The 14684-nt window shown below is 39.6% G+C and overlaps 1 protein-coding gene across 3 annotated transcripts in view; it reads left to right on the top strand.

Moving 5' to 3' along the window:
* The window catches only part of mllt3 (MLLT3 super elongation complex subunit), a 109748-nt gene extending 102310 nt beyond the window's left edge, over positions 1-7438 (top strand). For all 3 annotated transcript variants that reach the window (XM_008434908.2, XM_017310568.1, XM_008434909.2), the window contains 5 exons: positions 399-537; positions 3192-3288; positions 3398-3466; positions 4386-4457; positions 6152-7438. In XM_008434908.2, the coding sequence (XP_008433130.1) occupies positions 399-537; positions 3192-3288; positions 3398-3466; positions 4386-4457; positions 6152-6283 (509 nt within the window). In that variant the 3' untranslated portion in view covers positions 6284-7438. The remainder of the gene's footprint in view (positions 1-398; positions 538-3191; positions 3289-3397; positions 3467-4385; positions 4458-6151) is intronic.
* Positions 7439-14684: the final 7246 nt, after the last annotated feature.

The following is a 14684-nucleotide window of genomic DNA, read 5'->3' as shown; positions in this document are numbered from 1 at the left end:
GTTTGTATTCATCATAGGGGTCTTCGGGCTGCACTTTGTCTGGTTCCTCACCTAGGACCTGTCTGCATTGGGTGACCCTACCAGGGGCATAAAGCCCCAGACAGCATAGCTCCTAGGATCATTGGGACACTCAAACCCCTCCACCACGATAAGGTGGCAGCCCAAAATCCAGATTTTCAAAGAATAAAATTTGAATAAACAGAAAATTTGATCAAATCGATGCATCACCCAGCCCTGCAGCAGAACAAGCCCTGTCTAAACAGGACAGAGGGTAGTTGAAAGAAATAGGAACCAGCACCACATCCAACATCCTACTTTTATTACTGTACTTCATTTCTCTCTTTCAATAATTTCATAAATGAAAAGTTGTTGTGTGTCTTTTTGTATTTGACACGCAGTGCTTGGGCCGCTGCAGTCAGTGGTGCAAGATCTGCAGTCAGACGACAACGATGACGATTCAGACGAACTTGAAGACCACGACATGGACTCTGATGCAGAACGACCAACACAAACACGTCTCACACACCACCAACACAGGTTAGTGACCAGTATGCAGAGCAGAGTATTAACAGATCTTGTAAAATAATCCATATTTAGGTATAATAATAATAATAAAAATATAAAAGTTTTTTTTAATACAATATAATATATTGTATAATAATACAATACAATAAATTTGAAACAGCCAAAGTCATTTTCATCTCCCTAAACTGGTGCATATCTTCCCACAGCAGCTAGCCACTATATTCATAATTTGGAGGTATTTTGCCTATGAGGCAAACAAACGAGAAAAACCCTGAAAAACTGATGAGTCTGCTCCAGTTCCAACAGCAAGGTGTGTTTTCCAGATGCAGAGTTGGTATAGAGTCTGCTGCGTTGCAATGTTCCCTTCTACTGCGGATACCTACTAAGACAGAAAATGTCCATTAACAAACAGCTACTCTTCTTGCTAAATAGTGAAACCACTAAAGACGCTTTTTTACTGACAAGTCATGCACTAACCAGTCAATGTGCAGTTTGGTTCTATCCCAGGTAATGAGCTTCTCCATTACATGCTGTTGCTCACTATTGTGTGCGGGCCATGAGAGCACAGCAGCTATGATCAACTCTCTTGATGTTTGCAGTGACACTCAGCAATGCAAAACCTCCAGGTTCTGATGGACTTAAATAAACCTAGATATTTTATTTTGCCTTATAGGAATTCATTGCTCAGACATAATAACAAAGACTCAGATAAGCCCATTCCGCTACACATAAAAATATAATTACATTCTGGCACTTTATTGCTTTAAATGTGCAACCCTTTGGATTTAGGTACAAGCCACTCATTAACTTTATTTTATTCAAAGGAAAAGTAAAAATCACATCTCAACCTAATACTATGTAATTCTGCTAAACTGCCACTCCGACAGAAATCTGACTACAGCTTCACCGTTTCTCTCTTCTATATTGCTATTCATTCTTCAGAGCGATGAACGATGAGCCATAAACAATAAATCAATTAATCGCACAATAAATTAAACCTATCGACCTCATTTTAATTATCGGATATATCGTCTCTTCCTGCCTTTTTTCTTTCTCTTGATGACACTGAATGAAAAAAAGCCTAAACTCCGGTGCTCTCCACTGACCCTCTCTTCCTCATTTCCTTAGTGCAATGTCCAACGCATACGACACGAGTTGTCGGCCGATTGTCGGCCCATAATTTCAAAACCTGAGATCACACATTAGTCGACAGAAATCCTAGGTATAACGGTTCGATCTTGTTCGATCGTGCTGTGTGGTGTCCAGCCACACAGCCATTATTTTGGACTTGTCGCCCAAAATAATGGCTGCGTGGCCATTATTTTAGATTTGTAGCCCAAAATAATGGCTACAAGTCCAGTTAACTAATTTTAATATCAGGCAATAATCAATGCTTTACTAGAATCTACCTCCAATGCATGTGGCTAGAGTCGACGTAATGTCCTGACTGAATGAAAATCATTATAACCTATTTATGTCACGTTAGTGAAGAACACTTGAAAACTTACCGGGTTTATCAACTGCGGTAGCAATTTGGCTCCAACTCCTCCCCTTGTCATTTCTATATTCTTTGCATGAAATGTTAAATATTAATGTTGTTTCCACATATCATCTCCAATGTCCGCTGGATTTTGGGTTGCGCTGTGTCAGTTGTTTGGGATTTCCCTCCGTGATTTCCCCTGTGAAAGCACGGAGGAGAATCTGCGCTTTCTCATTGGCTACCTGTCACATTCAGCGTTAACGCTATCAGTCGGGAAAAACCCCGACTGGGAGCGTTAACGTCAGTCCTTGTGCGTGCGAGGACTGAGGCAAATGGAGCGGCCACGACTGTCCACCGTAGCACACCACACACTACAGGATGATCAGTTACGAAATCACTAGCGACAATCTTAGTACGGCCATCGTTCTAAGATTGTCGTGAGGGGAAAATAGGGGCAAAAAAATCGTGTAGTATGAACTACTGCATTAGGTAGTCAGATGTTCCCATCTTCTCTATTTAAATCTAGTGATTACTGAAGGGCAATATAGTATACAGACTTCATAATCTGCACTCTTTTGGTTGAATTTATTTATTTCCACTTTGGCTTTATGTCGTTTACCTTTTATTCAAGTACGTTTTTAGTTAATGGAGGCTGAGAATCCATTTTATTTTTGTTTTTGGTTGTTTTATTTATTTAGTTTATCAGTTCCAGTGTTATGTGTTCTTTTGAAAATAAAGTGTATATCTATGGCAGGAAATAGCATGCATTATTACGTTATTTCCATTAAATCAGTGTCAAAAGGCCTTGAAACAATATTATCGTTTATCGCAATAATTTTTTAGACAACCGCTCAGCAAAATTTGTTATCGTGACAGGCCTACTAGCAGCGCTGCTAAATCACGGTCATTCCACTCCAAAACTTAGCATGTGTTCCTGCCGCTGCTCCTGATTAAACTCATAATAAAACTTCTCTGTACTAAGCAGCTCTCTGATAGCAAACAGCATGTTTGTGGCCCACAGCTAAACTATAATGTTGTTTGGAGTTTTGAGAGATAATCACAAGTCAGTCAACGACTGAGGTCAGCTGTCAATCCAATCACTTTGGTGCAATACTCAGCCCTAATATAGATGTTTTTTTCTTTGTTATGAGGACACAACTAACCCTGAGGACTTTGTTGTCCTCAGGGTTAGTTTAAGTGATGGCAGTGAGACTGATGGCTCCTCTCCCTCACCCCCCACCCACAAAGAGGTCCCAGCTTTTATAAAAAGCACCAATAACCAGGTAAAATATTAAATTGCTCTACAGATATGTATTCCATAAATTACTTGACGTGAGAACCAAGCAGTCAACTGTATGCTGTTGTAAACAGTGTGACTCTGTTCTTTTCCAGATTCTAGAGGTGAGGAGCCCCATCAGACAGAGCAAGCAAGACAAGAATGAAAACCTAGACTGTGACAAGGTAAACCCACTGGGTCAACATTCAAATGAAGAGTACTGTATACACAGATAGCAAGCAATGGTAATTCAAAGTTGAATTATGGTCAAAAAGGTAGATTTTTGATTGAGGTTGACAATTGACAGTGGATCAACCATAAAAAATCATCTAATTCTAGCCAAGTAAACAATGTTGAAAATATGTAATTGAATCAATGTTGTGTTGTGGTTGAAATCTAATGATTGAAATGCCAATGTCAACATTATTTTCAACATTGACACCGGTCGAATCAATGTTTGTCACAACACTTCTCCCTTTCCCACCTCCCCTCCTACTTTCTAAGTAATTTTTTAAGTTGTGTACACACATTTTTGGAATTATGGTAATGTAAGATAATTGTGAACGACATAATACGCATTGTCTGCCAAAACATTGTGTGTTGAACACCAGTGAAGAAACTTTTAATAGTATGTTATGATGTAGACCTATCAGCCCAAAAGATTCACATGTACATTTTTGATTACTGAAAGTTATTGATTCCTTAACTTTAAGTATAAAATCAACACAAATGTGCATGTAGATTCACATTCACATGATGTTTGAATCAACATTGATAACTATATCAATGACACTAGTCAGTTATGGTTGAAACCCTAACGCTGATTCAACTTATAAATCACCAAACACTTTAAATATTGATTCAATGTCAGGCTTCAACTTTGATTCAATGTTTCTGCCTTTTGTTGTTTCAATGTTGATTCACTCATGTTTTTCTATCTGGGAAGTTACTGTAAAGAGTGCTGTAAAAGTGCACACAGCTCCCATTTTCTATACAAAAACAACTTCTCAAAAATGACCTTTTTATCCTTTGTTTTGGGATTTCTTTGCATTGGTATGTAAATTGATTGCCATGAAGTTAAATGCATGTGGCTGTGTTTTCCAGGCTTACCTGGATGAATTGGTAGAGCTGCACAAAAGACTGATGACACTAAGGGAAGGCCATATATTGCAGCAGGTGAGCTTTATTAGTCAATATGTCATTTTGGCTCAAACACTGATGCACAATAAACACGTCTACATCCTGGGCTCCAAAAATTTTGACCACAGCAGTTATATGAGAGATAAAACTGTCCCTCACAGTAAAATCCTTCCTTTGATCAACTTAAGTCAGAAAGTGAAACAGACTTTTTTTTAGATGTGTACTATTTCTGCATGTTTGTGATTCTGATTTATTCTAAAGAAATCCCCAAATTTAGTTTATCAGAACATAACATTATTACTTCTGAGTGATGAAGGACTTAATGATCATTCTGGATGAGTTGTTTGCACTCAGTCATGAATTAATGCATCAATGTGACAAAACTTTGAGTGAATCAACCAAGATAAGCAAATGTAAACATCTGAGGTTAATGTTTGCCGTGTCAGAACTAATTCTTCAAATGTGCATTAGCCATTAAAACCTTTTTGTAGAATTAAGAAAAGCATTTCAAATTTTGCCATTTCCATCAACCTTTTCTAATGCAATATTTGAAATTGTGCGTTAAAAATTGTAGAGGTGTAGAAGTTGATGACTTTGTGTCAGACCATTGGGAATGATTTTTGGACGGTTCAGGGCTTAAGTTTACAGAAAACTTGTCAATCATTCTTTTCATTTGCTCTGCCCATCTGCGCTACTGTCTATCTGAGCAGGCTGGTCTTCTTGCTGCAGCTCACAACGCAGACACGTACACAAATATCAGCACCACAGCCAATCAGAGTTTTCACGATCTCCAATCGGTTTCAAGTACAATATGGGTCCAACATTTCGCTTGTTCAAACAAGAATAGGAAAACTTTCAGTCTCTGAGACTCTTTCCCTCCTTCTTGTAAAAGAAGTACCGTATTTTCTGCACTATAAGGCGCACCGGATTATAAGGCGCATAGAATAGACCCTACAGTTAGGGTTGCCACCCGTCCCGTATTGAACCTATAAATGTGGATGTGTAATAATGAAGGAGTGGTCCCCGAGTACTTTATAAAGTAGGCTGCCCCAGTCATTGTTTCACTCACGGTGTTGGTGTTGCGATATTGTGCCCAACTGCTTTCTGCTTTCTTTCAGATCCAACCGACACGCTGCCGCCGCAGTCTGTGTCTCTCTTCCCCCGACCCCCCAGGCTTTAAATGTATAGGGGCTGGTCCCTTGGTAAGCCTAGTCGAAGCACCCCGGATGAATATCCAAAGCCACTTTGTTGACATAAAGAATGTCAACAAAATAGTCCAACTCGGGTCTGCGAGGAGAGCCTTCCGCGACTGGGCCGGGGCGTGGCCGGACGATGGTCACCCTTCTCCGTTCGCGCACAGCATTGTTCGTGGAGAATGTGGTCCTAAATGACCTGCAGACGACCTGATTATCAGGTCGGTAGGTAGATAGGTCAGTCAAACTTTATTAACAAACCAGCGTTCTGACAACTATCCCAGCATGCACCGCGCGCTTCTTCTTCTACGGGCGAAAATGAAGTCGGCTGCTGCTTGCCGTAGTTGCTAGACCTGTTGTGGCTCAATATTTGTCCATATATAAGGCACACTGTCGGCTTTTGAGGAAATTTAAGGTTTTTAGGTGCGTCTTATAGTGTGGAAAATACGGTAAACATTTATTCTGCTGTCTCCGTTCAGTAAGCTGTTGAAGTTCCAGTGTTGGTACAAACATTCTGCTGTTTCTTGTGGTTTCCAGATCGTAAACCTGATTGAGGAGACGGGGCATTTCCACATCACAAATACTACTTTTGACTTTGACCTTTGCTCCCTGGACAGAAGTACGGTTCGGAAGCTGCAGAGTTACCTGGAGACCTTGGGATTGTCCTGAGGCTCTGAGCGGTTGGGCTGCAGATTCTCTGTTTCTGCTTTGACTTTTCCTGAATAGAATCAAGGTTGGTTGTTGCACTGCATCCAGTCTGCTGGAGCCCTGAGTCCAGCAGGTCGTCCTGCAAGTGGAAAGCAGTGGGAGGCGCTGTGGGGGCAGAGCCTGTCCAACAGGAGATCACCTGTAAGGCCTTGTAGCTTCAACTGATAGCGGCGTGGTGGCTGGTTTCTCTTAATGAATGTGCATATTGATACATGTATGTTTCTTGATTTGTTATTCATTGTGACAAACACATGATCAGCATTGCCTTACAACATGATGTGTTATTTATTGAATTTATTTTGGAGGTGTGTGTGTTGGTGTGCGTGCGTGCGTGCGTGTGTGTGTGTATAAAATGGTTCTGGCAGAATGAGACAGTGGAAGCACTTCACAAAGAACAGATCTTCCAACCTGTGAGATTTGATCATCAGTCTGAATTAAAAGATCTTTAACTGGAGATTTAAGACAGCCCTGATCCACTGGGTATAGAATTCACAAATTAAAAAATATATATATTACAAATATGTTTTCATACCATTGTGGTTTGGAGCTCCAGATGGATGGAGATTATGTCTGTTCTCCATTTTTTTTCCTCAAATGTTACCATATAAATAACAGAAAACCTCTGAATCACAGAAATGCTCAGAATCACTGGCCCAGAATTAGTTTTGGATTTATTAAAAGTTCACATAAGGAAGTTTTTTTTTTTTTTGTAATGATGCATCGTAGCAATAAAGCTTATTCTATTGAAAAACCTGTGTACTCCCTTAAAATGGTGCCTCGTTTGTAAAGAAAATACATGTTATGTTTTCATTTGCAGAGGTGACTGCAAATCCTCACTGCCAATGCCACATAGCTTTTGGTAAAGGCAGTGTGATGCTGCGGTGTGGGAGGGGGGGTAGACAAGGCTTGTCATCATTGGCTCACAATGCAGATATATAAAAGATGAACCAGCTGTAGGATATTGGTTGAGCTGATTTTTGAAGTTTTTCATGGATATAACCCACAAATGTTCCTTACAAATGAGGCACAATTTAAAGTTTTTTTATAACTGTCTGGGATTTATTGCCAAGAAATTATGTTACGTTAATACGACAAAGAAATAAATGATCAAACATACATGTACTTTTCATTTTAAGTGTTGTAATAATCTGTTGCAGCAAATCCTGCCCTTCTGGAATGTCCAAATATGCAATTGTGTCTGTTTAGGTTGCTGTAATCATTTTTCTCACAGGAAGTTTGTCTGCCATTTCAGGAAGAAAGCTCTAGAGAAACGGGAACTCACTTTCTGCTGTCAAACATGAGGACAAAAGGTCTTGATTGCTGCATTTCAGTGGAAATGTCTTTTTTCTCCAGAAGAGGGGCATGGGAAAGGGGTTCTGGTGGTCAGGAACTGTTATGGAAGTGGAAAAACATACAGCTTAATTTATTTTGGTGAATTGGCAAATCAAAGTTTATCATTAATTTTTAATTTTACCAGATAGCCATACTGAAGATGAGGATAGTCTCTTCCAAAAAAAAATCCTGACATTTTTTTCTTACTCTCTCTCTTTCTTAGGGTCTCTTGTGTATTGTGGGAAAAAATAAATGTTTTGTATGATGATCAGAAAAAATTCTTTTCAATGTTTTTCACACAGGAGAATGAATCCATTTCATTCCACTTGTGCGTCCATACACACCGACATGTTTTACCTATTCCACTAATTTCGATCAACCCAAGGTAGTGCATCATTGTGAAGTGGAAGGACAATATTTCTATAGATAAAAATTTTGAAAGTGTATGTATTTCTTTTTCACCCCCTTCGCTAATTCTTGATCTTAGTGTCTTTACCAGCTGTAAGCATGTAAAATCTGAACATTTAGATCTGCCTCTACTAAACAGCTTAACTTAGATTTAATAAAGAACATGCTTTAAGGCTTCCCACAGTTGAATTAATCCTAATACAGCACATTAATGGTTGGAAAGCCATTTCTTCTGCTGGATAAGTTTGAAATATCTTTTGCAGTGGGCTTATAGTAAATTATCCACCCTTATGAACACTCAAACAATGCTCCCTTCAATGTATCTTGAAAGAGAAAATAGGAAAATATTTAGAATTTGAATTTAACAGTCGTATGCTGTATTCAACTTAAATATATATATATATTTTAAAGAAATGCACCTTTTGTATTTTTGTTTTCAGCACTAATGTTCTGTGTTCAGACTGCTGACAGACGTTCTGATTATTTTTGTTTAATATTCTAGAATATTGTTAAATTTTAATGTTTATGGTAAGCACCATAAATCAATATTTTGCCAGCTTGCTAAAAAAAATAATCCTCATTTGGGTTCAGCTTAAACCCAAGGAAGTACTCATAAGTAGTTTAATAGATTTTTGGATTCTCAAAGTCTCAAAAGGAGGACACGGGGAGAATGAATCTTGAGGGTTTTTAAAGGGATGAGGGGAAATGGTTCAGAGTCCAGGCAAGCCAGCAGGACATCCTGTTTTAGCTTCCAAAAACCATTCGGAGACCTTCGAAATAATCCTCCACAGAATTGACACAGAGACATTGATTGTCATCCTGGCTCAAGGCCAAGGCTGAAGAGAAAGGCTTCCCTCCTACAGCGTCTCTGGAAGTCGGTCAAAAAGCTCCTCAAGGAAGTCATTAAAGCTCAACTGTGATGAAAAGTTTCACTTCCCAGAGCTTTCTGAGAGCACACTGTTCCCAGGTACACATGAAGGATGCGTCTTAAAGGTTGGAATGCACTTTTATGTGTAATTTGACGTTCCTTTTTATTAGAGAACATGTCCTTATCATATAATTATGTTTTCTGTGTGTTTTGTGAGATTACTTATTTTCTGGCTTTAAGTCTTGTCTGCTTTCTTTGCAGAGATGTCAAGGAAGAAAAGTAGATAAACAGAAATAACGAACATAAAAGCTAAACATGCAGTTATTGCTGAACCCTAATCACTGCCTCTTTATTTTATGGTCAAAAATATTCACTCTGCCCTCTAAATCATTGAATTTAGGTGATCTAATCACTTTCATGGCCACAGGGAAAACATGCAGACTGCTTTACAAACATGTGGGAAAGAATGGGTCGCTCAGTGAACTCCAACTTGGTACCGTGTTAGGATACCACTCATCTGTACAATAAGACCAGCGCTGACATTTCCTCCTTTCTTAATGTTTCAGGCTGTTGGTCCATCACTTTAAATTCATATAGTTTGACGGATGAAATAGACAAAATATGAAAAGTTCCAATGGTACGAATATTTTTGCAGGATGAATAACTTCACAGCTGTTTAGTCGGATCCAGTTGATGGAAACTCCATCAGAAGCCTTTAATTTGTTTTTTCTGCACAGCTTATTGCCATCATAACCATTAAAGACACTGACAGCAAAATAAAGACCACCAAAGCATGTCCAGTTTTTGTTAGCAAAGGCATTTCAGCCCTGACCACTCTGCTATTATCACCAAATTTGCACAAAGCTGCAATAATTCAAAGACACTTAGTCGCTTTTGGCTTGCTTGTGTCCCCCGTTTCCACCTTGCAGCCAATCGTGTTGACCTTCCTCTGTGCTCCCTCTAGAATTCTGGGTGGCAGGCTATTCTGTCCACCACTAGCCCCACCCCACCACCTCTCAGTCACTAAATGCATACAAATTAGCCTCTGAAAAATCTGATAAAGTTATATAAAGTACAAAAACAAGCAGACTTCAAAGTGAAGGAACAACATGCAGAACCGTCAGCCGGTTGTATTAAACCAGCCGGGCCTGCAAACGTGGCCCCTCAGAACCCCTGCCCCCCTCCCACCCAGGCTGCCTCAGACCCCTTGCACCACCTAAATAGCTCCAGTCTTTTGGAGCAAATCCCAAACCTGGTCTTTGAATTGGGCAGACTTGGCACCGTTCCTCCTTCCACAGCCTAACCCTCCCAACCCCCCTGAGCTTTGTTCCTCTTGATGGATCTAGGCGGGCCGATGGACCATGACTTCTGGTAGCCCACCCTGTCTGTGTGAGGCAACACACACACACACACGCACGCACACACACACACACACACACATGCACACATACACATACACACAAATGTTTGCATGACTAGCTTTGTGGGGACTTGCCATTGACTTCCATTCATTTCTACAGCCTAAACCTTACCCTTTTCCTAACACTAACACCTAACCATTACATACCTAACCCTAACTAACCAAAACTCAATTCACACCTTAGTCCTGAATCCAACCCCTGACCCAAAAACAGCAAATCCCCTTGTGGGGACCAGGCTTTGGTCCCCACAAGGAGCAGTGGGTCCCCACAACATAGTATGTGTCAGGAGAATGGTGCCCACAAGGTATTACAAACAAGCGCACAATAACACACACTTCCACACTGCTAGAGAGCCCAATGGGAAAGAAGGACGAAAATGTCAATAAGTGTCCTGAAAGCATCTGGTGGTCAGAGTCTCGTCCTGAACAGAGATTACAGGCACAGTCAATGTTGCTGCTGCTTTCATTGTGCCTCTTCTGATAAGTTAACCATGTGTGGTGACTGAGGCGGAAGTCTGGGCTGCTGCCTATTCAGCCGCCCTCAAACACCTGCTACCAGATGGATCCAAAAGTGAACTTCAACAACGAGCAGGAAGTTAAGAACAACAGTTCAATCTCTAGCGGATGCCTCATCTCCCTCTAACAGTTTTATCAAGCCTGGCTTTAAGCTAAAGATATGTTTCTGTCCCCAGTTCAGTTGTTCCCTAAAACATGCATGTATTTCTCAGAATTCAGAATTGAATTAAAACTTCTTTCAGATATTTCAGGTGAAAAGGCTTGTTTTATTTAGCTGAGAACTAAAGCAGCAGAGAAGTCCACCAAGAACATTTTTCATGGTTCAAAGCAGTCCCAGACCGTAACACTACCACCACCATGCTGGATTGTGAGTGTTTTTTTTTTCTGTTTGTTTTTTTTTCCGGAATGCTGAGTTAGTTTTACACCAGAGATGCAGACCTTGTAAAAACATCTGCTCCATTTTATCAGTCCAGAAGGTTTTCCTAAAAGGTCTTTGGGATCATCAAGATGTTTTCTGTTCAGTCAGCAGTGAAACTTCTATGGAAGGCGATTTTGCCCACTCCCTCTCTTACTGTGGAATCGTGGACTCTGACATTACCCTTAATAATTGTAAGCATTAATGTATCTGACCAAACACTTGATAACAGATTTTAGTACGGTTCCAGTTATTTGCCTCCAGATTGTTTGTATTCTAAACCCTTAGTCTTCAGGTGCATTTATTTATGCCTTTGTTAGCAGTTGACATGATAGAAAGTGGCTGCAGTATTATTTTTACAAAAAAAATGTTTTTAACATTTGTTTTAAAATATAATGAGACAGAACGTCTGTGAAAAGATCAATCTCCTCCACGTCTTCCCTGAGGTATTATTGCTATCTGAATAAATGCACCCAACCAAAAACAACCAATCAGAGCCAGAAGGAGGGTCTTAGCGCTGTCAATCAAACTCTTATGTACTTGCTGTTTAATATGCTAAAACCATTTATCAGCCATCATCGATGGCCATGCTAGCTTACATGGTTCACCACCACAGAGAGCGACTGTCATTCTGAAACTCATGAAAAAGACATTAACAAACCAAGAGAACAGAAACATCACTAATGATGAAACAACACAAATTCTAGGCAGTTCAGAACTACGGATAGCGACTGGATTATTTTGACACTTTATCAATTTCAACTCAGAGCCTGCAGCAGCTAGCAACTGCTGAAGCTACGTTTATTGTTGACGCGTTGAACCGAGCACGCAGCTGCGCGCATTGAAGCGGACACGCAGTGGCAAGCGCCAACCCAGATTGGAAGATGCTCTTCAAGTTTTACCCAGAATACACTTGGAGACAATATTGGCTATCCTCTTGTAATTTTGCGTGTCATAAAGTTAAATGTAAAAGGAAAAATAAAGCCAGTCATGTAGCACAACATTAGAGCTGTTGCCTTGCAGCAAGAAGGTTCTGGGTTCGATTCCTGGTCTTTCGGCATGGATTTTGCATGTTCTCCCTGTGCATGTGTGGGTTTTCTCCCGGTTCTCCGGCTTCCTCGCACAGTCCAAAAACATGACTGTCAGGTTAAATGGCCTCTCCAAATTATCCCTAGGTGTGAATTTGTGTGCATGGTTGTTTGTCCTGTGTGTCTCTGTGTTGCAGTGCGACAGACTGGCGAYCTGTCCAGGGTGTACCCTGCCTCTCGCCCGGAACGCCAGCTGGAGATGGGCACCAGCACCCCTCCCAACCCCACTGAGGGACAAGGGTGCCAAGAAAATGGATGGAGTTGGTCAGACATAGGATACGAAACTGGCATTGAACTCAAATGTTTCAAGTAAAGTCAAAGTGAAAAGTTCCTTTAGGTTAAAGATTTATAAGTTTTGAGTTAAATGAACAAATTTCATTTAACTCAATAAAGTAAGTTGTCATAGCAAAAGCAAAAGAATTAAGTGAAATTAATGTCCATATAAGTCCATATATGCAGCCCAAATACACTTTTTAGAGTGAAGGACACTACATGGATGTCTTCTTTAGTTGTAAACCCTAGTACATAATGTTGAAATAAAATTGATATGCATATTGTAAATACATTTTCTCTATCAATGACTTAAATTGTTAACTGTGATAACTATGTGTAACTAGTTACACATAGTTAACTAGTTTATATATAAATATATATATATATATATATATATATTTTTTTTTTTTTTTTTTTTTTTTTTTTTTTTTTTTTTTTTTTTTTTTTTTTTTTTTTTTTTTTTTTTTTTTTTTTTTTTTTTTTTTTTTTTTTTTTTTTTTTTTTTTTTTTTTTCAATTTATTTTTTTTTTTTTTCAATATTTTTGTTGAATTTCTTTTCTTTTGACTCTGGCCTTTCAAGAATATGTGATGTGTTAAATATATTACTGTATCTGTTGTTACATGGAGAGAGTGGGTGGGTTTTATTTTTGAAGTGTTTTCTCAAAAAAAAAAAAAGAAGGTAGTATTGTACATTTGATGTAGATTTTGTATGGCTGAACCTTCTGAATAAATATATCTATACAAAAAAAGAAATGATCAAATTAAATTAAAGAAAACCAAATTTCCTCGTCCCCTGGCAAATAAATGGAATGACCCACTATGGAAGTTTGCCATATAAGGACGTCAATTACCTGGAGCTCTTCTGTGACCCTCCAGCAGCAGCTCCAAAGGAAACTTTCAACTCAAAACAAATAAATTAATTTGTTGCATTTAACAAAAATATAAAGAACTGACAAAGTTAACTAAATGTGTGCACTGCAAATAGTTAACTAAAAAGTCAGGCTAATGAAAATAATTTTCAAAAATAAAAACCTAAACTATTCATTAATTAATGTCTAAATTAATGTTAAGGATGAACAAAACAAACAGTTACCATTCAGGTCTGTGTGACAGTAGGGTCAGACTTTCTCCAAAAATTTTTCAACCTTTATAGCTCCTGTTGAAAATGAGAAGCTAACATTCACAAATGACATTGAAATAAAATTCAGTCCAACATCAGATTTGAGGTGATTCCTCTGGAACCTGTTGGAGGAAAAAATATCCTAACTTCAGAAGATGTGCTTTTAACTTAACAGCTCTGTGGTTCCTCCTATCAGTATGAGTCAGGGTGAGGAGGTGCCATGTTAGGAAGACTAAATTTAAGCTGCAGGATCTTCAGAACAAACGGGTAATGATACTAGGCCTACTGATTATCCCTCTGTCAGGACACAGGATCATTATAACCAGTTAAAAGCTAAAATGAATGGTTATATGGCTGCACACTGGCACAATGGTTATATGCTGCAAAAGCTGTTGCCTTGCAGCAAGAAGGTTCTGAGTTCGATTCCCGGGCTGGGTCTTTCTGCATGGAGTTTGCATGTTCTCCCTGTGCATGGTGGGTTCTCTCCGGGTACTCCAGCTTCCTCCCACAGTCCAAAAATATGACCGTCAGGTTAATTGGTCTCTCTAAATTCTCCCTAGGTGTGTGTGTGTGCATGGTTGTTTGTTCTGTGTGTCTCTGTGTTGCCCTGCGACAGACTTGCTACCTGTCCAGGGTGACCCCGCCTCTCGCCCGGAACGTTAGCTGGAGATAGGCCCCCTGCAAACCTCCTGACCCCGCTAAGGGACAAGGGTGTACAGAAAATGGATGGATGAATGGTTGTATGCCAGACATGGGAAAACTGGGATGCACTCCATGCCATGATGTTCAGAATTTAGGTCTCAAGGCATCTCACAGTGTTAACATTGCATCCATCCATCCATCCATCCATCCATCCATCCATCCATCCATCCATCCATCCATCCATCCATCCATCCATCCATCCATCCATCCATCCATCCAT

Source organism: Poecilia reticulata, linkage group LG18, assembly GCF_000633615.1.
Source record: "Poecilia reticulata strain Guanapo linkage group LG18, Guppy_female_1.0+MT, whole genome shotgun sequence".
NCBI classification, from domain to species: Eukaryota; Metazoa; Chordata; class Actinopteri; order Cyprinodontiformes; family Poeciliidae; genus Poecilia; species Poecilia reticulata.
This window is presented reverse-complemented; position numbering and strand designations above follow the sequence as displayed.